Here is a 26,796-nt window from a genome sequence, read left to right as displayed (position 1 = left end):
TCCTCTCTGGAGAGAGGAGAACCTTCCAGAAAGACATCCATCTCTGCAGCAATCCACCAATCAGGCCTGTATGGTAGAGTGGCCAGATGGAAACCACTCCTTAATAAAAAGGCAGCCTGCCTGGAGTTTGCCAAAAAGCACCTGAAGGACTCTCAGACCATGACAGACAAAGATTGAACTCTTTGGCGCGAATGCCAGGCATTATGTTTGGCGGAAACCAGGCACCGCTCATCACTAGGCCAATACCATCCCTATAGTGAAGCATGGTGGTGGCAGCATCTTGCTGTGGATGTGTTTTCAGCGGCACGAACTGGGAGACTAGTCAGGATAGAGGGAAAGATGAATGCAGCAATGTACAGACACATCCTGGATGAAAACCTGCTCCAGAGCGCTCTTGACCTCAGACTGGGGCGACGGTTCATCTTTCAGCAGGACAACGACCCTAAGCACGCAGCCAATATATCAAAGGAGTGGATTCAGGACAACTCTATGAATGTCCTTGAGTGGCCCAGCCAGAGCCCAGACTTGAATCTGATTGAACATCTCTGGAGAGATCTGAATATGGCTGTACAATGACGCTTCCCATCCAACCTGATGGAGCTTGAGAGGTGCTGCAAGGAGGATTGGGCGAAACTGCCCAAAGATAGGTGTGCCAAACTTTTGGCATCATATTCAAAAAGACTTGAGGCAATTACAGCCTCAAGTCTTTTTGAACATGATGCCACAAGCTTGGCACACCTATCTTTGGGCAGTTTCGTCCATTCCTCCTTGCAGGTGCATCAACAAAGTGTTGAGCAAAGGCTGTGAATACTTATGTACATGTGATTTCTTAGTTTTTTCTTTTTATTAAATGTGCAAAAATCTCAAAAAAACTTTTTACACGTTGTCATTATGGGATATTGTATGTAGAATTTTGAGGACAAAAATTAATTTATTCCATTTTGGAATAAGGCTGTAACATAACAAAATGTGGAAAAAGTGAAGCGCTGTGAATACATTCCGGATGCACTGTATAGGTACTAATTCCACTAACTGAACTAAAATCATTCCTGTCTACCCTCCCGGATGTCCAGGGGTTTCACAAATTTCGGGGAGTCCTCCTGGACTACAAAAACAGTGGGCCAGCCTTCCAAATACAACCACATACCTAGGGGAGTAGGCGGTCCAGGTACCAGATGAAGCAATTAGTGGTGAATTGGATCATTATAGATCATGGACTGTGAAATTACACAATTCACTATGTTAAGCTGCATACACACGTAAAGATTTTCTGTCCAACCATCCAACTAGTTGATTGGTTGGAATGAAAATCTAGTTGATTGGTTGGACAGAAAATCTTTACGTGTGTATGCAGCTTTACTTTCCCCATACCTCTCACCTGTGCCTCCCTCTCCAACAACTACCAGAGGGGACAGGCAAGAATTCTGCAAATGTTGATAAAACACAAAACCATACATGTACTAAAGCAAACAACCAATTCAGGGTGTGTTCTACGACCAATGTAACATCTGATACTCGGTGGTCACCACACTACAGGGAAGGAGACTACTCGCAATCCTTAGTAAGCGCATGACTGAGCATGCACAGAAGAAAAAGGTTTTGTTTTCCGAATCCCGAAAACAATCTCGTCTGCAAATTTGCAAGGACAGGGTGTTATCACAATCACTGTCCCTGCTTATAAAATTCTGAATAGCTGATAAAAAAATAATAATAAAAATGTTGCTCAATAATATTCGGGGCAACATCAGCACTCTTGCTGAATAGAGCCCTTAAAGGAGAAGATAATTGCGTTATCTTCTTCATTAACCCATTGCTGAATAGTGAAATACTAAAAAATGCGGAAACGTTCGTAACAAAATCATTCCTGAATATGTATTACTAATGTTGCTGTTATGTGCAATAGCAAGTTTCATGTGACACATCAACTCCAGGCCAAGTGCTCTTACAAATGTCATTGGGATTCATTTATAACAACTTCTGCTCCCTGCGTGCATGTAAACTCCTCTAAAATAAGCTTTTTCAGTGTTTAGATGCAATCTCTTGAGGACAGACAGGAGCGGTAAGCCAATGTGCCGCTAGCAAATCCTTGATGTGATTACATTCTTTTCAACCTGTTTTCTGTTCTGCAGATTTTGTGGAGTCGCAAAGCTCTATTAACGTTGTGCACACACAAGGAGAGGGGCTAGCGGCTGTAGTCCCTGGGCTGTGCTACATACATAAATCCTACTGCCAAATGTACCACTAACATGGTATAAAAAGCTGTTGTAACCCATGGCAACCTGATTTTAACTATAATCACTCTCGTACAAGTTAGTGAAAGTAATACAATTAGCTGTTATGTCCTACAGTGCTTTTGAGCTGTTTTAAATGCTACATATATGTATTCTCATTATAATTCTACTAGTGCTTTGGGACATCAAACCATTCTTAAATTCTAGATAACTTTTTTCCTTTGAAAGATTTTGTAATTTGTAGGTGTATGGAACTAGAATCATCGCATATGTTTCATTAACTCCTCAATAAACATGGATATGCTGGAAGTGATATGGGCGAGTATTATGTTAAAAGCAGCACAGAGCATGTCAGCTATGTGTACATAAGTAGACGTGAGGTGAAAGGGGACTAGACCAATTTGTAGCCGCTCAAAGAATTATAACGTTACTCTCCTGCTGACATGCAACTCTCTTCATGCACTGTATCATCTGCCATAGTTATCTTAACATAGCACAAACAGAGAACAGTGACTTGCACAGACTTAAAGTCCCCTGGATTACATTTCTTGTCATTAATCTTAATGCAAAAGCTTTTTCAGCTGCATACTTTGGCCAAAAATGGGAAGGCTGATCACAGGTGAGTGCAATAAGCAGTAGTATTAAAACTGATTTAGTGTGGAAAAATGTTCTCTAGAAATAAAGAGAAAGCAACAAAGGATTTGGCGTGTACGAAACTGCAAAGATATGCTTGGAGGAAGCTGACGTTAGCAAACTGGCTGCATTTCAAATTGTGTGAAAGGTCAACTGAAACAAGCTTTAATATTGCTATTGGAGCATTACACTTGTTGTTTAACATGCAGAACTGCAATTTAATTCTGTAGCTGTATAATGAGAGAAAAGCATTCTGCAAACTAGTAATGCAACAGCACACCCAATCAGTTATCCAGGCCAGGGGTATAGCACAGGCAGGTGTGGTATAAAAGATTGACAGTACAAAGGTTCACAGTCAATAGGTCGACAACAGATTGTGGACATGCAAAAGATTGTCGGGTTCAAATGGTCGACACAAATAAAAATAGTCAACATGATTTTTTTTTGTCATTTCACCGTAATCCTAACCCTCCCCCTGGTGCCTAACCATAACCCTCCCCTAACCATAACTCTCCCCTAACCATAATCCTCCCCTAACCATAACTCTCCCCTAACCATAACCCTCCCCTAACCATAATCCTCCCCTAACCATAATCCTCCCCTAACCATAACTCTCCCCTAACCATAATCCTCCCCTAACCATAACTCTCCCCTAACCATAACCCTCCCCCAACCATAAAAATGTTGATAAAAAACATGTGTCAACCATTTTTGAGACAAACTTTTGCACGGTGAACCTTTTGTCAGTTGACCTTTTGTACATGTGGACCTTTTGTCGACCTATTGCATGTTGCCCATCTGATGTCGACCTATTGACTGTCAACCTATTAATTGTCGATCTTTCATCCGGATACCAGCACATGCAATGTGAAAGAACAGGGCATACAAAAAGCATTGCTCAATGACAAGCCCCTTTGCTGAATGATACTGTGACTTTCCAGGGCACACAATTCTGGAGAGGTCATAGGATGCATAGACTGTGCCAAATGTATGACAGTAAAGCTGGGTATACACTGGACGATGTGTGTACCCAGTTATGTCGGATGAGGCTTGTGTATGCACTTGCCAATGCTGGCAATGACGAACAACGGCGGGGTGGGGGGGGGGGGGGGGCATGCTGCGTTTAGCATGGCATTGTTAATGATATCCCCAGATTGGACTGCATGTACAGACGACTGGGGATATCGTTAATGACCCGCGGGAGCGCGCATCGTTCACCGGTAAGTGCATACACACTGGACGATTTGAACAAAATATCGCTGAAAGATATCGTTCAAATTTATCGTCCAGTGTGTACGGGGCTTAACACATTTGGGCTGATGCAGAGATGAACACAAGTCCTTTTGCAGAGCGTATCTTGCGTACTTTCTCTCTGCGCATGCTCCGGTACCAAGCGTGAGCAACAACAGGCAATGTAGAGTCAAATTCATTCAATCATTACTCATAAAGGCTAAATTTAACAAATTACATGCAAAATGACCATTCCTCAGCACCACATATTTAGTGATTGCAGGATGATTTATCAGAGCAATATATCAAGAATCAGATGCCGGGACATTGGTGCTCACACCATCACTCTACTTTGGACCTGGCCTTGCTACTGCACATGTGAAGTGGTAGCGATGGGCATCAGGATCCGCTATAGCCCACCTGGGAGGGATCACATGATTCCTCTCCAGCCGAGCTGCTCTATAAAGGGAAGTGGGATAACACCGTCTTCTGATGGCGTTACCCTATACAGGCAAGCTGGTACTTAAAATGCACTTCTGCAACGTCCCCATACAATTTTTTTTTTAATCAAATATGAGCGATATCTGTGGTATATCCTGCTTTTAATATTCTTAAAGTGAAAACAAATGTTTCCTCATTGTTTATGGGAAAGAATGCCAGAATAGGCTCAGGGGCCTATTTATCATATCTCCATCAGGTTCCTGAAAGCCCGGTCTCCATAAGCTCCACGTGCCACAGATGCCACCAGTTGAAGACTTCAGGTATCTGATATGGTGGTGCTATTATGCACATTCTATTATCTGTTCTAATTCTGCTGTCCTGAAAATATGACTGTTTGGTGTACATATGGAGCAGTAGTCAATGATTAACTCAGAGGTTCACAAACTCCGGTATTACAGTCCAGGTTTGAAGGATATCCATGCTTGAGCCCATATGTTTAAATCAAATTCACTGAGGTACTAATTAAGTCACCTGTGCTCAAGCATGGACAACCTTAAAACCTGGACTGTAATTGCGGCCTTTGGGAACCTCTGGATTAACTTATATTTATTTGTCCTTATTTTATGACCCCATCATCTTCCACTCTATCTCCATAGAAAAATGTCTAAATTATAGGTTTTTCTTTTTTAAAACAAAGGGCTATATCCTAATGGGATGTAGTCTTAATGTCGACACCACAATGTCGGTGTTGGCATTGTTGAAATACGGACATTGAACATCATCAGCACCTACAGAATGTCTACATGTTCAAAATGTCAACCTGAAATGTGGACATACTGCAGCGATTGGACGGTTAGGCTGTGGCAGCAGAGGTTAGGGTTAGGCTGTGGCAGCAGAGGTTACGGTTAGGCTGTGGCAGCAGAGGTTAGGCTGCAGCAGTGGATGATGAGGGTTAGGCTGCAGCAGCGGAGGATGAGGGTTAGGATGCAGCAGCAGAGGATGAGGGTTAGGTTCTAGGGGGAGGGTTAAGCACTAGGGAGAAGGTTAAGGGTTAGGATTAACTATACTCATCACCCAAAGCGTCGCAGGATCCGCCAGAAGTCATCAAGCAGAACCTGCCACTAGACCACCAGTGACTTTTTTGACATTCTAATCATGTCGACATTTCATCAGTGTAGACATGATGAAAGTCAATGTTAATATTACAACTATGTCGACGTGATGAATGTCAACAAAATATACTACACCCTATCCTAATAGGCAGCGTGCCCAGTAATATAATGCTGTTTAGTCTGCATAGCATGTCTCCTGTAAATATCTTCTGAATTGATGCTACTAAAACCTCCTTGAATTAGCAACTGTATCATTGTGCCTGATAACTTAATTCATGGTGTATGATTTATTATTGATAATTACTTAGCTCTTTTAATACATAATGATCAAAGCTGCATTTTGTTATAACATATTAAATTGAAATGCTGTGTTGTTTTGTATTGATTTTGTCTAACTTCGAAATGCTAAGTAAAATAAATGATTGTGGCTAAAGAACAGCACATCCGATAAGATGTCCTGAACACATTACAGCTGAAACAAAGCGATGTCCATAGACGCTGAAAGGTCTTTGGGAGAAGTGACGGAATTGCATGGGATTTTCACGCTGCCTTAAATAAAACAAATACATGCGTCAGATGGGATATTCAGGATCATTCTGGATTGTATTTCCAGGGGAGGGTGAGGGTAGTGACTTGTTTGCTTAGGTAAAAAAAAAATCTTATACTCACAACACACTTGGGTTGAAAACCCAGAGACGTTTACTTATACCTCTTTTCACCAAAAACCCGGGTCCGACCTGGGTTTTCAGACATGGTTCCAACCCAGGTCAGACACCGTTTACACAGCACCATCGATCTGGGTTATTCTCAGGTCAGCCCCATTCACACTAAACCTGGGTCTGCCCTGCTAAACTTATTAGGTCCTAAAAAGTGGGAGGTGACTGCTCCACAACCACCAATCAGCTCATTTTAGGCATGAACCAGGTCAGATAACCCGGGTTGCGCCATTTACACTGCACCATTACCCAGGTCCATCCTGGGTTAGACCCTGGGTTGGATTGCCGGGTCACTTGACCCGGGTTATTTTTTAGGGACCATTTTACATTGAGCTGCGACCCGGGTAGACCCAGCAAAAACCCAAGTTTTTGCTCTGGTGTAAAAGGGGTATTACTGAGGTTTAGAACTTTCTGTCTGTGAACAGTTTGCCAGTTTTTAAATGACCCTTTAGTATAATATTAGGTATTCCCCGAATGTACCATGGAGAGACCGCAGCAGATTATCTCCATATCTGCCGCGACCCTTCCATTACCCGCCAGCAGCCGCATCCCCTATAGGTTTCTAAGATGGACTGCGAAACTCGCAGATTTACCAAGCTTCAAAATGCTTCTGAATATGGCGTTAGCCCATTGTAGGCTATGGGCTGCATTTACCAAAATTACCAGGAGAGGGGTCCTCCAGAACTGTCCCCGGCAATAGCCGCCGCACATTTGTGGTCAGTATGCTGCGCATGCGCCAGAGTTGCCCTAGTGGGGAGTAAGAAATACATTAAATTACAGTAGGGAGAAGCACAAGAGGGTAGAGGGCCCTGCTCGAAAGAGCTTACATTCTTTAAGGGAGGGGCAGACGAACAGGAGTAAAGGTTAATACATTCGGGTGGTATATAATTTCTTATTGCTGCAAATAGTGTAAATAAGTAATAACAATTATGGGGTATGAAAGCCAATAATTGATAAAATATGAGATATGGTAAGAACTTACCTTTGTTATCTCTATTTCTACGAAGTCCATAGGGTTCCACAGGATACCTTGGGGTATAGGTGATGACGTCAGGCATCGGGCACCATAGAGTTAAGTTTTCAGTCCTCCCAGGATGCACTAGGGTCCCCCTCCTATACCCCGCCCCCGAGCCAAGGCATCTCAGTTAGTTACCAAGCCATAGGCAGGAGGAGGAGAAGGAAGCGAGAGAACAAAGATCTGGACACACACAAGAATCACATTCTCACCAGAGGGAGAACGAAAAACTGGCGACCAGAGTCCTGTGGAACCCTATGGACTTCATAGAAATAGAGATAACAAAGGTAAGTTCTTACCATATCTCATATTTTCTACTTCAGGGTCCATAGGGTATCCACAGGATACCTTGGGGATGTCCCAAAGCAGTATCCTTTAAGGGTGGGGACGCTCCTGTGCTGAAAGGAGAATCCGCCGCCCGAAGGAAGCATCCTGAGAGGCGAAGGTGTCAAACCTGTAATACCTCACGAAGGTATGGACAGAGGACCACGTAGCAGCCTTGCAGATCTGGACTGCAGAGGCACCACGTCGAGCTGCCCACGAAGGACCCACAGACCTAGTGGAATGAGCCTTCACAGAAAGAGGAACCGGCAGGCCTTCATGAAGATAAGCTTCAGAAATTGCCATACGGATCCAGGCTGCCAAAGTTTGCTTTGAAGCAGGCCAACCCTTTTTACGGAAGCCATAGAGGACAAACAAGGCGTCCGACTTCCTAAACGAAGAAGTGCGGTCAACATAAGTCCTTAAGGCCCGCACAACATCCAAAGTGGCCACTGAAAGACCAGGTGAGTTAAAAGCCGGAACAACTATTTCCTCATTAACATGAAACTGGGAAACAACTTTGGGAAGAAATTCAGGATGAGTGCGTAGCACTGCCCTGTTCCCATGAAAAATCAAGAAAGGGGTCTACAAGAGAGAGCCCCTAAATCAGAAACACGTCTGGCCGAAGCTATGGCCAGAAGGAAAACAGTCTTAGCTGTTAGCCATTTAAGATCCATTGAGCCCAGTGGTTCAAACGGCGGTCCTTGGAGAGCCCTCAGGACCACAGTCAAGTTCCAAGGCGCAACAGGTGGAACAAAAGGTGGCTGAATACGCAGAACGCCCTGCATAAAGGTGCGCACATCAGGAAATGTAGCAATCCTACGGTGAAACCAGACAGACAGGGCCGAAACCTGCACCTTCAAAGAAGCAAGGCGAAGCCCATGGTCTAGTCCCGCTTGTAGGAAGGAGAGTACCCGAGACAGACGAAACTCCCGCGGTGCATAACCTCTCTGTCGACACCACTGGAAGAACGTATGCCACACGCGATGGTATATTCTCGTGGAAGACGGTTTCTGAGCTCTTAGCATGGTACGTACTACAGAGCTTGAAAATCCCCTGGACCTTAACATGGCCGTCTCAACAGCCACGCCGTCAAAGACAGCCGAGTCAAGTCCGGGTGAAGACAAGGACCCTGTGACAGAAGGTCCGGTCGGAGCGGTAACCGCAGAGGACTGTCCACGGACAGACCCTGAAGGTCTGAGAACCAGTGCCGTCTGGGCCATGCGGGAGCTATCAACAGGAGCGTCCCTCCTTCCTGTTTGAATTTCCGGATTACCCGTGGAAGAAAGGAAACCGGAGGAAAGAGATAAGCAAACCGGAACATCCACCGGACTGACAGAGCATCCACCAGAGACGCCTCTTCGTCTCTTGTGCGAGACCCGTACACCGGCAACTTGTTGTTGTGCTGGGACGCCATGAGGTCGATCTCTGGAAGACCCCACCTGTCCACCAGCAGTTGAAAAACGTCCGGGTGCAGGGACCATTCCCCCGAATGAACGTCCTGGCGACTGAGAAAGTCTGCCTCCCAGTTTAGCACTCCCGGAATGAAGACAGCTGATATGGCCGGAAGATTGCACTCCGCCCATACCTGGATCCGAGACACCTCTACGAGAGCCGCCCGACTTCGGGTTCCTCCTTGCCGGTTTATGTAGGCCACGGTGGTAGCGTTGTCCGACTAGACCTGCACCGGGTGACCTTGGAGAACCCGATGTGCCTTCTGGAGAGCATTGAAAACCGCTCGGAGTTCCAAGATGTTTATTGGAAGCTCTGCTTCTGCCGGAGTCCACCTGCCCTGGAACAAGTGTGGACCCGAAACTGCTCCCCAGCCCCGAAGACTGGCGTCCGTTGTCAACAGGACCCAATTCGCCACCCAGAACGGACGACCCTTGTTGAGATGGGTCGTCTGCAACCACCAGGCAAGGGACAGGCGAACCTCCGGAGTGAGCACTGTCGTCTGCGATTTTAGAGACTGAGGCAGTCCATTCCACTTGGACAGGATCAGGTGCTGCAGAGGTCTGGAGTGAAACTGGGCATATTCCACCATGTCGAATACCGACACCATGGAGCCCAGTAACCTCATCGCCGAGTGTAGAGACACCCGGCGGCTCTGCAGACAACTGCGCACCCTCGACTGTAAGGCAGAGATCTTTTCCCCCGTCACAAAGATCCTTTGCTGTCCCGAGTCCAATAAGGCTCCGAGGTGCAGAATCCGCTGAGACGGGATCAGGGTGGACTTCTGCCAGTTTATCAACCAGCCGTGCCGTTGCAGTAGCGCAATGGTCAGGTCCAAGTGGCGCAGAAGGAGCTCCGGAGATCCTGCCACCAAGAGAAGGTCGTCCAAGTACGGCAAAATGCGGACTCCCTGCAGCCGCCATCACCTTGGTGAAAACACGTGGTGCTGTCGCCAGGCTGTCGCCAGGCCAAAAGGTAACGCCCGGAACTGAAAGTGGTCGCTGCGGATTGCAAACCTGAGAAACTGCTGATGGCGCAAAAGAATAGGGACATGCAGGTAAGCGTCCTGTATATCCAATGACACCATGTAGTCCCCAGGTTCCAGCGCCAGAATGATGGACCGCAGAGTCTCCATCCGAAACTTCGGCACCCACAAAGACTTGTTGAGAGCTTTGAGGTTGAGAATCGGACGAAACGACCCATTGGGTTTCTGCACCAAAAAGAGATTGTAATAGAAACCCTGGCCCCTCTGGGAGAATGGAACAGGCACTATAACTCCAGCCTGGAGCATAGTGTGCAAGACCTTCCGCAGTTCCGTGGCTTTGTTCCGGTCTGATGGTAGACCCGTGGTGAAGAATCGAGCCGGGGGTCTGTGCCGGAAGGAGAGGGCATACCCGTGTGAGACCACCTCGAGGACCCAAGTGTCTGTCGTGGTGACCAACCAACACTGGGCGAACTGCAGCAGGCGGCCTCCCACTTTGGGATCCCCCAAAGGGAGGCCCGGACAGTCAGGCCACAGGTTTGTCATCTGGCTTAGGGGCCGGACGTCTGGTACTCCAGGCCTGCTTCCGGGGCTTGGCCGATTTCTCGGGGCCAGCCTGACGGGGAAAAGACTGTACTTTAGGCCTACCCTGGGCCCTATAAGACCGAAAGGACGATGTACCTGAACCAGAAGGAACAGCAGCCGACGGGAGACATGCTGATTTAGCTGCCGCCAGCATGGCTATAATCTTGTCCAGGTCCGGACCGAAGAGAACCTCTCCGTTAAAAGGCAATGCCTCCAAACCCTTTTTGGAATCAGCGTCCGCCTTCCAGGATCGCAACCACAAGGTGCGACGAGCAGCCACCGCTGCCGAAGAAATTCGAGACGCCAGGGTACTAATATCTAAGGCCGCTTCGTTGATATAAGTGGCCGAATCCCGGAGATTGACGATCAACTCCGTCTGCTCAGCCGAACAGTCGGGATCGAAGGACGCCTCCAACGTATCAGCCCAGCGCTCCATAGCTCTGGCAACCCAGCAAATGGCCATAGCTGGCCGTGCTGCCCCCCCTGCAAGGGAATAGACGACTTCAGGCAGATCTCTACCTTGCGGTCCGTAGCATCCTTAAGGGATGGCATGGGCAATGTGGCACTACGGACAAGGCGTGTCACATGAGAATCCACCTGTGGAGGGGATTCCCACTTGGCAAAATAATTGTCCGCAAACGGATACGCCACTGCTAAACGCCTTTGAGGCTGATATCGTTTGCCTGGCTGTTTCCACGCTTCCTCTAGGTGGTCAACTAATTGTCCCGAAAGGGAAAACACTGTGGTATCTCCTTTAACATCCTTGAAAAAGGCGTATTTGGACTTTGATACCGGAGGTTCCTCATCCTCAATATCTAAAGCAGTAAGGACTGCACGAATAAGGCCAGGTATATACACCTTAGACTTAGCGTTCGACTCTTTAGGACGGGGAGGTTCCTGGTCAGAAAGATCCAGAATCGCCCCATCATCGGACGTCCCGTCGTCATCCTCATAAGGAGCGGACTGAGACGCCACCGGCCGCTTGTGGGACAATCCCATCTGAGTGAACGGAGGCTGCGGAGCTAACTGGCCCACGAGGGTTGTAAGCGCCTTGGCGAAACAAGCCCAGGGCGGCTCTTGTACCGGTGCTGTGACCGTAATAGGCCGCGCCAATAAATAACACAATCGGCATAGCCCTTCCGCGCTACCCTCCCCCTCCGCTATAGGTGCCTTGCACGTAGTACACCGACGCTGTAGAGGGAAGTCACTCTCAGACATGATGGTAAATATGTGACCCCTCTCAGCAATACTTATCCGTATAGTGAGAGACCACCCTGCAACACCGCACCACAAGGGCTTTAGCAGAAAGACAGGGACAGTAATAAGGCTGACAGTTAAGAAGTAAAGTACAGGCAGCAGCGCTAGCACAGTCACATACAATGCAAAGAAAAATCAATTCCTGCACTATCAGCGCTGATTCTCAACTACCCAGACACAGAGTCTGGTAGGACACAGCGCTGCATACACAGACCTGACCCAAATCGGAGAAGAGGTATGCGGGGGGACCCAGACCACGATGCCTCTGATTCCAGGCTTCCAGCAGCGTTCACCATGCGGTTGCAAGATGGTCGCCGAGGAGCTTAGAGAAGGCTGGCCTGGGGGAGGAGCGCTGCTACAGAGCCAGTCAGCGTTGCAGAGAGGACCGTGCAGCGGGGGAGGCGCCGGCTGTCAGACAGGGAAGGCGCGCTCCCCTGGCATGCATTTAACCCCCGGGATGCCGCAGCGCTACCGCTCTGCTGCGGTCCACTGTCCCATGGGGGTAGTGGAAGCGCAGGTTAGATACCTGGCTCCACGCTGCAGCCAGTCCCCAGGGAGCCCCCTGCCTGGGGACTCTGGACCATGTGTTCAGCGGGGACCCACCGCGGCACCCCGCTGCTTACCTTGCTGTCCCCCTTGAATCCGGCCATGGTCCCAAACATCTGGGGTCACCGCTAGCTGTAACCCCAGATGCTCACCAGCATCCCCGGATCGGTACCGGCGTTCTGGTACCAGCGGGGGTGGAGGGAAGACGGCATGGACGTCAGTACTGACTGTCCATGCTGTACTTCCAGATGTGCAGCCACAGCTGCTTGAAGAAAACTTCAGGGGCTCTTCTTAGCCCCCACTCCAACAGGTGCATCCGACTCCGGCCGGGCACCAAACTAAACTGAGATGCCTTGGCTCGGGGGCGGGGTATAGGAGGGGGACCCTAGTGCATCCTGGGAGGACTGAAAACTTAATGGTGCCCGATGCCTGACGTCATCACCTATACCCCAAGGTATCCTGTGGATACCCTATGGACCCTGAAGTAGAAATATGACTTTAGTTCTCAATCTGCCTGTGCCCAGAATACCTGACCTAAAAAATGGACAGGCGGACAGAGCACACGGTCATATGTTCTGTCAGACCAACTTTTCAGTCAGTAATGCGGCAGTGCACAGATAAAGCTGTAATGAAATCGGATGGCTACCTGTAAATTATTGGCTGTATTGATTCTTCTAAATTGGATCCCCCAATTTATAATTAATGCACAGACTGTACTCAGGAGCTGGAATGTTAGGTTACTATGAATGCGATTTAGTAGTAGAACTCTCACACTTTGGCCTCCTTCCCATTCAAGCAGCATATGAATGGTCCTTTATTACATTGTTGCAACAATGTTGCAGCTCTGAACAAAACAACTATTATGCTAGGTGCACACAGGCCCTATATGCACAGACAGGTATGTGCTTGCAGTGTAAACTTTTTTTTCATTTAGATTCTAGCATCTATTCATTGTTTAGTTACGTAGCACGCATTCTGTATATTTCACACTACTTCCCGCATATGCACCTCAGTGTCGTGGTTTGTAGTGTTACTGATACTAATGGTGCAGACTCAATCACTGAGGGCCTGATTCAGAGACGGACGCTCTGAAAGAGCGCTCGCTCTGAATCAGGGCGTTTTTTTGGAGCGGCCTCCTGGCCGCTCGCATAGCTGAGGGTTACCACCTACAGCTATAGCGAGTGGCCAGGTTGAGGGTCGCGATGGTCAAGACCATCGCAACCATTGGACGAGTAGGTGGTAGGGTCTCGTGGCCGCAAGCCCCAGAGAGCTTCTGGCTCTAATAGAGCTGGAAGCTCTCCCACTGACATCACTGATGTCAGTGGGGCCGCCCACAAATGGCAGGCGTTCACTTGGGAAAGCCTCCGTTTGTGAAGCCACCCCCCAGCCACGCCTACCAAACAGGGCGAGCTGTCAATCACCATCGGCAGCTCGCCCCCTTTGGTGCGAGACCCGGAGCGACGGATTGCCCGTCGCTATCCGGGTCTCGCGCATGTGCACGACGGAGCCGGGTCTAAATCAGGCCCACAGTGAGCTCAAGTAGCAGCAGATGGAGTTTTTAAGAATCGGGTGACAAAATACTAGTGACAAAATATGTAGCCGCAAAGCTGCCAGTATCCAGTGTTGCAGATCATTTTAAATCTTATCAATTGCAAGGGCACAAAAAGTAAATACCAATTTTTTAAAATGTTGTTATTATCAATGAAAAGATGAGAATTTAAACAAAAAATATTTTCTTTTATCCCTCTCCTTATGAGGTGAGCTAGCTAGCTGACAGTGATTTGGATCGAGGACAGAGGTAATGGGGATGTAGTCTAAATCCCGACCGCCGACTTCCCGACTTTCTAATCCCGGTGTGGTACTAATGACAGGCGTCGAAATCCCGACGCCTGTCAATAGACCTACGCCGGGAGCCCGAAGGTAAGCCGGGCGCGGACAGCCGCGCTGGGGGGGGGGGGGGGGCGACGATTCGGTTAGTGGGCTCCCAGGGGAGACTTGGGGTTGAGCACCCCCCCGGGAGGTTAGGATTAGGCTAGAGGAAGGGGGGGTTAGGGTTAGGCCCTCCCGGGGAGAGGTTAGGCACCCCCCAGGAGACTTAGGGTTAGCTGCCTGGAAGGGGGGGTTAGGTTTAGGCACTTAGAGGGAGGGTTGGGGTTAGGAGGTAGAATAGTGTTAGTTAATACTTACCTTTTGACGTTCGGAATCTTCAACCCTGCCGGGCTTCCACTGTCGGGATTTGAACCGCTGACCGCCGGTAATACCTACTACACCCAGGTAATGCTGGGGAGGTCAATTCTGGAACACTCTACAATACTAACCTTACCAGCATTACCTCCATCTGTCCTCCATCACTGAGTACCGCTACTTCCATAACACAGCTTCCATACTGTTATCATCAGGAAGGGGGAACAGATCTCTACTTGTTGTGGGATTTACCTGGACACTCCTCACCAAGCTGCGCCACGCAGGTCCCATCCACACCATTAATGAGTGCGGGTTATATCTATTTCATTGTTACCATTATAGGGACAAGTTTCCTCATGCAAGAAGATTTTTTAAACATACCCTATTTATCATAGGAGGTGTACTTCAGTATTATTTGTTGTGAAAAGTAATATTGTGCTTTTATATTTTCCCGATGTGATTTTGGGCCTGATTCTGAGTTGCACGCAGCACCGTTTACTGGCGGTCGCCCATCTGCCACTTTATGTAAATGCCGCTACAAACTCCCTCCCTCATGTACATCCGTGCAGCCAAATGTGTAAGGACAGAGACGCCTACTGTCAGCCTCCATATACGCAGTAATACCGACATGGTGCACCCTTAGACGCCACCATCGGTTGCACTAGCCGTATGGCATGTGCGGTTTCTCCGCCTGACTAAGGCCTCCTATGCCTGCAGTTGTGCGTCTGTGTACGCAGCCACTTTCACTGACACGCCCACGACACTCCTATAGCACGCCCATAAGACGGACCTGTTTTGCGTGCACTACTAGTCACAGCCCAGGAACGCCCATCACTCTTCTACAACATTTCTGATAGCGTGCACCTTGATCACATCTGTGTATCGCATCTCAAAAAATGTACATTATTTCAGATTTCTTTCTAAGTATATGCGCAGCCATTGTGATGTCTCCTTTTGCTCTAATTTCAATCTAGTTCATTCTGTAACAGCACCAGGGTGTCAGGCAAATGCATGCGCAGTTCTGTAATCTAGGGATAGAGGGCCTGATTCAGACCCGGTCGCAAGCGCTGAGCACTCGCAACCGGGTCGATGGTGGCCCGGAGCGCATGTGCACGACGGAGCCGGCTCCGTCCTGTGCATGCACTAGACCCCGATAGCGACGGGCAATCCGTCGCTCCGGGTCTCGCACCAAAGGGGCGTGCTGTCGATGTTGAGTGACAGCACGCCTCCTTTGGTGGGCGGGTCGGGGGTGTGGCTGCCCAGACGGAGGCGTTCCCATGGGAACGCCTACCGTTTGGGGGCGGCCCCACTGACATCACAAGTGATGTCAGTGAGAGAGCTTTCGGCTCTGTTTGAGCCGAAAGCTCTCTGGGGCTTGCGGCCACGAGACCCTACCACAAGGGTCTCGTCGCAAGCCCGATGGTCAAGACCATCGCGACCATCATCCTGGCCCACTCGCATTAGCTGTGGGTGGCAGGAGGCCGCTCCATAAAAAAAAAAAAAAGAATCCTAGATTCAGATCAAGCGCTCTGTCAGAGCGTCCGGCTCTGAATCAGGGCCAGAGCTCACAAATGGTCATTCGTGACTTATGCTTACCATTTGCAGGCTTACTGAATTTTGGACTCGCTTAGTGACTTCTAAGGCACTCTCTAAGCTACCATGCAATTGCCCTAACAATCCCCACCCCTAGCCCTAGCATCCTATTCCTTTCCCATCCCAATGCAATGATTATAATCTTTCTTTCCCGTAACCTTGTCCATTGCTTTACCTCAGTGGCTGGAGGCCGGGGAGCACGAATGTTCATTGGTGTTGACAGAAGAGAGATAAGAGACACGGCAGTGAGGAAGATGAAAGCACAGAACCAGAGACAGCAGCAAGATACAGCTTTAAGACTTAAGTAGAGCAGTGGAAAACACAGAAACAGCAGTAGTGTTATAAGAAGGACGCAGACAAAAGGGGACTATCAGCAGGGCCATTGAGAGCTCTGACGGGCCCGGGTATAGGTAGGTCGAGGCCAAATCCGTGAGGCATGGCCACCAGGGCCAGCTCCAGGTGGAGCAGCGCAGTGTGCAATAGTTGGGTTGCACCCCCCAGACACTAGTGTGCGGTCAAAAAAGGGGTGTGGCCTAATTTCCATAGACCACTCTTCCTAAATGACTCAATTTTGGGGCGTGCCCGTGTGGCACGCTTCCCATTTTAGGTCATGCTGGAGGCGAGCCCAGCACTCCATCAGCAGCTGGGCTGCCCTCAGCCGTCTCCCTGCACTGAATGGACGCCACGTGCATGCGAGCGGCATCCATTCAGCTTTACTTTAGCTTAGCAAAGCAGAGCTGCGGAGGTGCCTGAGTGTCCCTAACCTCCCACGGCTAAATTCTGCGGGTGGAACTGTGCCCGAAAAACGGGACTGTCCCGCTGAAATCGGGACGGTTGGGAGGACTGTGCCCTCTATGGGGTGGCGCCCCTTTTCAACTGTATTGGTCAAATACCCCTCGAGCCAGCCCTGATGGCCACGCCCCCTCCCCAAAGAAATCTGAAGACACTACTATGCGCAGCGCCATACGCTCAGCACAGGGACAGGCTCCAGGAGAAGGGGGCAATCAGTGTGATCACCCCCACCTGTAACACATCTCCTCTGCCCAATGTGCAGCTGCAGCGGTACATTGGGCAGTGACAGTAGACTGCTTCAGCAACAGTCTCCGCTCTCTTACGGTCACATTGCTATACAGGCACGGCCAGGGGCAGTGGACAGAAGAGAGCAGCAGTAAGGAGTTCAGCAGCCTGAAGGAAGAAGTAGGAAGACCATGTCTGTGAAGAAAAATGAAGGAACATGGTGGCAGTAAACAGGAGTAGGACAGCGACAGCAGACAAAAGATGCAGAGCACAATAGCAGCATACATGAAAAATGTATTGATCTATTTCACTTGGTCAATAATAAAAAAAAAAAGCAGGTGCAACTAAACGCAATGATGATAATGACAATAGGCAGCTTCGGACTGGATGCTTGCAGGTTTACTTCGTCAGCTGATAGTACATATACTAGTGTGTCTGCTGTATTATATGAAGACATAACAGTCTATATGCATTACTTAAATGACATTTCCATTCAGACTGTCATCAGAATACAGGCTACGGAATCCCTGCGGTCACCAGAATACCGGCTCCGGAATCCCGGCGGTCACCAGAATACCGGCTCCGGAATCCCGACGGTCAGAATCCTGACGGTGAGTATGAGGGTTAGGGGTTAGTTTAGGGTTAGGCACTAGGGGGAGGATCACAGTTAGGCTACGGGAAGGGAGGGTTAGGCTGCCAAAGGGGACAGTTAGGGTTAGGTTGCGGGAGGGCTGGGCTATTGGGAGGGTTAGGGTTAGAATACTCACCAACAAGTGTCGGGATTTTCACCATCAGGACTTCGGAGCCAGCATTGTGACCGTCGGGATCCCGTACCGAACTCATTAAAACCACTGTCATGACACACTATACATTTTCTTAGTGGTTTGGTACCACCAGAATCGGTCTGAATGATTGGTGACATTTTAAGTAGTGCAGGATGGAACATTTTACAAGTAAATGGCATGAGGTTAGAAACCCAGAAATAATATTTCATACCATGAGAGTGAGCCATCTGCCAGTGCCCAATATTGGCCCTGTGTCCATCCATCATGGCGAGAGGAAAGGATACAACATCACCGGCTGCAAAGACGTCAGGGACACTGGTGCGCATGAACTGTGAGGGGCAAAAAGTAACTTTGGTTGAGAGGCATGGTAACATTTCCTCAGTGTTATGCATATGTATGTATGTTCCTCATATGTATACATTATACAAAATCCTAAACCCTACAATGTATAAGCAGGTACCAGAAAGCTTTTCATGTTGTCACTTTAGAATTCTAAGGTTGTCCCACTGATTTTGTATAGCTCATTTGCTCTGTCTATCCAAACTGTTATTATTATTATTCTTTATTTATATGGCGCCACAAGGGTTCCACAGTGCCTCACACAGGGCCTGATTCAGATCCGCTCGCAAGCGGGTCGATGTTGGCCCAGTGCGCATGCGCACAACGGAGCCGGCTCCGTCATGCGCATGCGCGAGACCCGGATAGCGACGGGCAAGCCGTCGCTCCGGGTCTCGTACCAAAGGGGGCGTGCTGTCGATAGTGAGTGACAGCACGCCCCCTTTGGTGGGCGTTGCCGGGGGCGTGGCTGCCCAGACGGAGGCGTTCCGTCTGGGGCCGGCCCTACTGACATCACAAGTGATGTCAATGGGAGTGCTCTCGGCTCTGATAGAGCCGAAAGCACTCCAGGGCTTGCGGCAACGAGACCCTACCGCAAGGGTCTCGTCGCAAGCCCGATGGTCTTGACCATCGCGACCATCTTCCTGGCCGTTCGCTATAGCTGTGGGTGGTCACCCACAGCTATACGAGCGGCCAGGAGGCTGCTATAAAAAACATGGTACAATCCCGATACAAGCGGCCTGTACCAACTGCCAGAATGGAGGGTGGTATGTTCTGCTCAACGTCCCTCTGGTGACGTCAATGCAGGGGTGTCATCACCAGCGTAGCGCTTCAGCACTGTAACACATAGCCCCGTGTTCTGAGGGTGCTCATTATGTTATCTTTTTCTACAACCCCTACTGTGACAAAGTTGTGCAAAATGTTCCCAAATGCTGTGTGTTCAGTTATAACTGGCAAATTTATCTAGGGGTAAAAAACCCTTATGCTGGAGACAATATATGTTTTCACAGACAAAAGGACCTGTTGTCTTGTTACCCTAAATATTAAATGGTGCAAATGGGAATCTATTTATCAAGTACTATCTGATTCATAAATAATTTGTTTTGATTTGCAAAAAAAAAAAAGGCAAAAATGAACAGTACTTTATTAATTTTTGTTAAAAAAAAAGTTGTGTTGTAATGATAAAAATATATATAATGATGTCTGTGTACGTGTCTGTGTGCTTGTTTTCTTTTTTTTATATTGTATTCTAAAATGGTTACCGCTCCGGGACAATTTATGGTTCTTGTGTGCTGGAATATCTAAAGATATGTCAGATACAACTCAATGACAAAAGCTTATGTTTATCGGCCACTTCCTCTCTGTGTCCTAGGCTCAGTACATAAACTGGCTGAGCGACCAAATATTCTGATAAAGGAGATTATAAATCACAAGGAACCTTTCAAAATGTCAGACAAGTGTATTCAAAAAATGTCTGTCTCCATCGTGTGTGACAGGTGCAAAAACTCATTATAAAGGAGTTGGACTTGCAATGTGCAGTAAACCAGTTTATTATTTTCTCCTTATGTTAATGTGAAGTGTTTGCAGACAGTAGGCCTTACTCAGAGTTCTACACAAACCTAATGGTTCTGTATCATCAGGATCTGTACTGCGCATGTACAGATCGCCTTTTACGAGCTCACTTGCAGTGCCCCAATGCTGCAGCTTGATTGACAGGCTGCGGCTGTTTGGGGTTGGCGTCAGGCAGCGTCCCAGAAAACGGTAGCTTGCCTGCCCCATTTCTTGGGCATGCTGACGCCAGTGGCTGCGTCCTTGTATGCAGCTTCATTGGCTTTAGCTGCGTGAAAACACTGGCTATCCTGCGTACACCTGTAGGTTATGCAGATGAACAATGGTCATGTGGTGTGATCCGATGCTGCGTCTTCGGAATGCAGCAGCGGATCACATAAGCCAGCAGGAGGCGTCTATTTATACAAGACGCCTCCTGCATCATTACCAAAGACGCAGCTTCTGTGTTACTGCATCCATCTCTGAATCAGGCCCAGTGTTTACTCGTGTGTGCTATAAGTTACATGTTGTTGGGACAAATGGACACCACATGTAGTTAAACAAACAGTTAAGGAATTTAAACTTCCTTGGCATCAGCATATGTCTTTCCTGAGGGCGAGCAATAATGAAAATAAAACAAAACATTAAATGGACAGAGCAGCTGAGGCATTTGCTCTTTATCAGTCTTCAACATTCTATGCTTTATAGTGTTTGTAGATACAGATTACTGGTTCCCAAATGTGACTTTGTATCCATGTACAAAAGTACTTTTCATAATAACAATCTGTGTAAAGAGGGTGTTAGGATGAGGAGTGAGTCCTAAATCCGTTCATATACGTAAAGGATAATGGACACAACTCTTGCCTCCCAGGACAAGTTAAAATGATATCTCCCGCAATTATGTACACATAATTAATGGGGTAGTAGGAATAGCAATGGTATGAGACCCATACGCTGCCATCCATGTTGTTCCCTTTTGCAGAGTACTCTTATGCCCCTTTCACACTGCAATGGCGGGTTCCACCCGGGATTTTGTACACAGGTCCATTTCGGGTGCAACCCAGCTGAGACCCCTTTCAGACTGACAGCCCAACCCAGCTTATTGCCGGGTCGATGACGTCACCACCATCACGTGCTGACAAGTCGCGTGGAGATGAGATCATCTCCAGCGCCAGATCTTCCTATGCTGTGAACGGACCCCAGGTCGGATCGACCCAGTTAACCCATTCACACTGCATCGCGAGCCGGGTTGAACCCGTGTTCAACCCTGCTCGTTACCAGGGTTGAAATGCCGGGTCGCTCAACACGGGTTATTTAAACCTGGCCCTTTTACACTGCACAGTACCCAGGTTGCTGCGCGTTCGCGTGTAATATCCCGGGTTATTGCTGGCAGTGTGAAAAGAATATTAGTGTGCGCCCAGCTTTGTGACCACTGAAGCTTTTGGGGTTTGAAGCCCAAAATACTGTTCACACGGGCTGGCCCCAAAATGCAAACGCTGCTCATAGGGGAATGGAAATATGATCATCTCAACCATTCTGAGCAGGATGTGAAATCAAATGCAGTGCAGTGCGCAGCTCCCGGTAACATATGTAAGTGGAAGGGAGGAAGTGTGTCCCTAACTAGAAACCTTGGGGAAGGGGAGCTTCAAACTTTGCTTTTAGACAAAGGTCTAGTTATGCCGTGGGTACACATCACAGCATAATATACACACCTGGTCTACATAGATTGCTCCTTTAGTGTCCACAGCAACTCTGCTGCCTTTCAGGAAGTTGGATACCGGGGTTACACCTGGAAATTGGATAAAAAAGCCATAAATATAATTGAGCAATTTAAAGTGATATTGGGAAATGATTAATTATCTATACAAATGTGTAAATCAAAATGCAGAAGCCCACAGCAACCAGTCAGATATCTGCTTCATTTACTTCAGGTACATCCATGAAAGCTAGCTGCTGTTTTCCTAATGGGGAACCATTGCCTCATGTCCCCAGCTGCTCAGGAGATACAGAAGTCAATTTACCAACTATTTTGGGTAGTCTCCCAGAAAATCGGAAGTCGATGAGTATACTTTTGTCAGTAATTGTATCTCACAGACAGGTGTACAAAATACTTTGATCTTTAATGTCAGTGGTGTTGGGAGCAAAGCAAAGAAAAGCAATAATTGTGCAACTGGACAGACCATGCTGCAATGCAGGGGGCACAAATACTATTTTTTTTTGCATGCAGGGTGAATACTGGCTGCTTTGGAATGTAGCCCACAAATGCTGAACAGCTTTATATTGAAATTGCAATTTAGATTTCAGTTTGGACACACCCCTCCCAAATCTAAATCTCTCTGCACATTTTACATCTTCCCCACCTGCAGTGCAGCATGGTTTCGCCAACGTGCACATTTACTTGCTCTTTCTTATGGTGCATACACACGGGACGATCGTCAATAACGATATAGTTGAATGATCTCCCGGGTGTGCTGGATGATCGGTATCGATCATCCAGCACACCACAAACCCACCGACGGCCAACGTGGGTCCCTATAGTAACCTGGTCGATATCAACCAGGTTGGCCTGCATGCACAGTCGATGGACAATCCAAAACTACCCGGGTTAAATTTCCGGGTCACTCGACCTGGGAATCCAGCCCTGGCCCCTTTTCCACCAAGCAGTAACCCAGGTTAGCCCTGCAATAACCCGGGTTTTAGCTGTGGTGTAAAAGGGGTATTGGATGAAACACCTCCTTCCAGAACTCATTAAAGCTTGCTATTATAAATAGGTTATTGAATAGGAATTAATTGTATCTTTAAACCACTTATAAAAATATTTTTATTTTACTCATCTGACCCATCTTTTTTTATTTTGTAATATAACTGACCTATTCCGGCAACTACAATGTCAGTGGGAAGCCGAGTTCCATTTCTCAAGACCACCTCTGTCACCTGTGAAAAAAATGAGCTAGGTTTATAGATATACCTTTAGTGTCCTCAATGTCCTGAGCAATAGGTACAATGCAAATTCATGATTGCTAAGATGTGCAATATGAAGCTGGTCATTGACAGCATGGACTTTTTCCCTGTAAAATGTGAGTTTCATTAACCACTTACCTGGCGTGGTTGCATGGGATGCCTACATGACCATCTGGGGATTGCAGACACGGTCACATGCCATGATGCACATGTGCAGACCGGATCTCCTCCTTCTCTTCCAGTCCCTTGGCAGTGATGTAGCGGTCTGTGAGCGCTACTACAGCCCAAATACCATTTTATACCCGCATAGGCACATTAAGACACATGTAAATACACCAAGCACCATGCATACATGATCTGCTGCTAGCAAATAAGCCTTGGGGCCAAATGTAATAGGGTGCGAGTTCAAGCCCCACATGCTAGTCAGCCATGAGGGCTCCTGGGGAGGTGGAGACCCCACCCAATAAAGGGGTGCATCCCCCCCCAGGCCTGGACTGATAGCCGAGGGCTATCCCTGGCACCTCTGGGCAGTGGGTGCCAGGCTGATTGTGTGGAAAATAGAATAATATTGCCCTTTACAGGAGAACTAGAGGCCCCAGCAAGCCTCCCCCTCATGCTGATACTTGGAGAACCACAAGTACCAGCATACGGGGCATTAAGGTCTTGCTTGTACCTCTAGTTTACTGCAACAGAAATATAAAAAAAAAAAAGCACACAGGACACAGACACAGAAGGTTTTATTATTACATATGCACTCACTCATTCACTAACACCCACTCAGACTACATAATTACCTTGTCCCTAGGCCTGGCCTGACCCCTTGTCCAGTAGAATCCTGATCGGGGACCTGTAAAAAAAACAAAACATAGTCCTACCCCTTGGTTCCGGTCCTCTTCGTTCCATGGACATAGTACGTCCTCTTAGGACAGTACTTTGCGAATGACGCAACAGCCGCTGCCATAGAAATGCATTGGCTGGACGTTCATTGGTAGAGATAGGTGAGCCTCCGCCTCTCTAAGCCAATGAGCAATTCTTACCATTGACTTCAATAGTGGGTACCACTACGTTGCTAGAGTGCATTCCCACCATTGAAGTCAATAGTGGGAACCGCTCATTGGCTGAGAGGCGGAGGCACGCCTCTCTAAGCCAATGAACATTCAGCCAATGCATTTCTATGAGAAATGCAGCGCCTGTCTCACCATTCACGTAGTACCTTCCTTAGAGGACATAAGTTAATAGTATAATACCAGGAGCCGGAGACACTCCGCTAGCATTCACTACCAACACCCCAGTCCCAGCAACACTCACAAACACACTCCCCCTAAACCACATTCACTACCAACACCCCAGCAGCACCCAGTCCACACTCTCCTCTCCCTGCATTCATTGCCAACACCCCAGTAGCATCCAGACGCACTCTCTCACCTGTATTCACTGCCAACACCACAGCAACCCCCAAACACACACCCTCCACCCTACATTGACTACTAACAGCCTAGAAACACCCAAACACACACTCTCTCCTCTGCATTCACTACTAACAGCCTAGAAGCACCCAGTTACTCTCCCGCCCTGCGTTCACTGCCAACAACCCAGTAGCACCCAGACACACTGTCCCCACCCCACGTATATTTACTACCAACACCCCAGCAGCAGCACCCAGATACACACTCCCAGAGCTGTAACAAGGCTTAATTGTGCACTGTGCCAGCTCTCCCTCTTAGTGACTGATGTCATGATGTCAAGCAGAGGGGGCGGCATCATCGGTAAGTGCAGGGCCGGCCCTAGCCCAAATTTTTTGGTAAGCGAGTATATTTTTTGGCGCCCCCCTATGCAGTGCCCCTTTTACATTGTCACCGGTAGTGGTCCCCTCTGTGCAGTGCCCCTTGTGCCCCCAGTAGTATTCCCCTTATATAGTGCCCCCAGTAGCAGTCCTCCTATGCAGTGCCCCCAGTAGTGGTACCCCCTATGCAGTGCCCCTTTTACAGTGCCCCCGGTAGTGGTCCCCCCTGTGCAGTGCCCCCAGTAGTATTCCCCTTATATAGTGCCCCAGTAGTACTCCCCCCCTATGCAGTGCCCCCAGTAGTGGTACCCCCTATGCAGTGCCCCTTGTGCCCACAGTAGTATTCCCCTTACATAGTGCCCCAGTAGTACTCCCCCCCCTATGCAGTGCCCCCAGTAGTGGTACCCCCTATGCAGTGCCCTTTATATAGTGCCCCCAGTAGTGTCCCCCCCCCTTGTAGTGACCCTAGTAGTAGTCCCCCCTCTTGTAGTGCCCCAGTAGTAATCCCCCCCTTGTAGTGCCCCCAGTAGTAATCCCAGTAGTATTCCCCCCCTTGTAGTGCCCCCAGTAGTATTCCCCCCTGTAGTATTCCCCCCCTGCAGTGCCCCCAGTAGTATTCCCCCCCTAGTAATCCCCCCAGTAGTATTCCCCCCCTGCAGTGCCCCAGTAGTATTCCCCCCTAGTAATCCCCCCAGTAGTATTCCCCCCTGTAGTATTCCCCCCCTAGTAATCCCCCCCTGTAGAGCCCCCAGTAGTAATCCCCCCCTGTAGTGCCCCCAGTAGTATTCCCCCCTTGTAACCCCCCTGTAGTGCCCCCAGTAGTATTCCTCCCTGTAGTGCCCCCAGTAGTAATCTCCCCTTGTAGTGCTCCCAGTAGTAATCTCCCCTTGTAGTGCCCCCAGTAGTAGTCCCCCAGTAGTAGCCCCCCCTTGTAGTGCTCCCAGTAGTAGCCCCCCCTTGTAGTGCCCCCAGTAGTAGTTCCCCCCCATGTAGTGCCCCCAGTAGTAATCCACCTTCCCCCGCCCCCCGCAGTAGAGACGTAATAAAAATAAAAAATAAAAAACATTTACCTGAAACCCGCTCCTGCTCCTGGTCACGCCGCCTCTATCAGCTCCTCCGTCTGCCACTTTGCATTATGGGAGTGACGTCATGTCATGACGTCACTCCGATTACCCACTGCGGGAGCCGGAAGATGTCCGGCTCTGGCAGTGGGAGCAGCAGCCGATGAGTGTTTGTGTGACTCTCATCAGCTGCTAAAGAAAACACACAGCTTCCGGCGCCGGTGGCTGTGTGTTTGTGCTGTGTAGCGCTGACCGAACTCCGTCCCGGTGACAGGGGGGGACAAAGGGGATACACGTTCTGGGCCCCCAGAGATCAGAGGAATCAGAAAAAAACGGGGTTGCAGCACCTATTAAATTGCTGTCCACACACACAAGATGGGGGCCCTGGTAGAGGAAGGACTATGGCACATGCCCCTTGGACTCCTGCTCTGGGCTGCATAAATCAGAACCTGGCGTCCAGAGGCAACCGCCATCCTTTGTCTCCTATATTTCTGCCCTGGACGGTACTATGGGCCTGATTCAGAGGCGCTTGCTGTTTGCGAGCACTCACTCTGAATCAGGGTGTTTTTTTTTTTATTTCAGCCTCCAGGCCACTCGCAAAGCTGCGGGTGACCACCCACAGCTACTGCGAGCGGCCTGGCGATGGTCGCAATTATCGCAATCATCGAGCTTGCGTCGAGACCCTGCGGGAGGGTCTCGGCTCCCACAAGCCCGAGTGGACTTCCTGCTCTAATAGAAGCAGGTCTATTTTTTTTAAAGAAGTAATAAGTCTAAGTAAGCAAGTTAAAAACTCACACTCTATTACATTAACAGAGTTGTATATTTTCCATGGTGAAAACATCTGTATGCGAGTTTCGGTAGTGCGAGTAAAAAAACATGCAAATTTGCATGTCCTCGCACCCTATTACATTGGGTGAGTTCTAAAAAAGTGAGAGTATAGAGCTATATTCGCACATTTTCAGAACTCGGACCTTATTACATTTAGCCTATGATGTCTGCATATGAGA

At 48.5% G+C, this 26,796-nt stretch overlaps 1 protein-coding gene across 1 annotated transcript in view; it reads right to left on the bottom strand.

Moving 5' to 3' along the window:
• The window catches only part of LOC148538441 (apoptosis-inducing factor 3-like), a 155,487-nt gene that overhangs the window by 18,126 nt on the left and 110,565 nt on the right, over positions 1–26,796 (bottom strand). Inside the window, exons 13-15 of the mRNA XM_088454862.1 lie at positions 22,855–22,918; positions 21,697–21,773; positions 18,312–18,429 (exon numbers count right to left, since the gene is read on the bottom strand). Of these exons, the coding sequence (XP_088310988.1) occupies positions 18,312–18,429; positions 21,697–21,773; positions 22,855–22,918 (259 nt within the window). The remainder of the gene's footprint in view (positions 1–18,311; positions 18,430–21,696; positions 21,774–22,854; positions 22,919–26,796) is intronic.

The sequence above is a fragment of the Taudactylus pleione genome, unplaced genomic scaffold (genome assembly GCF_031769625.1).
Source record: "Taudactylus pleione unplaced genomic scaffold, aTauple2 ptg000040l, whole genome shotgun sequence".
NCBI lineage: Eukaryota > Metazoa > Chordata > Amphibia > Anura > Myobatrachidae > Taudactylus > Taudactylus pleione.
The sequence above is the reverse complement of the archived record's forward strand: the minus strand, read 5'-3'. Positions and strand labels throughout refer to the sequence as shown.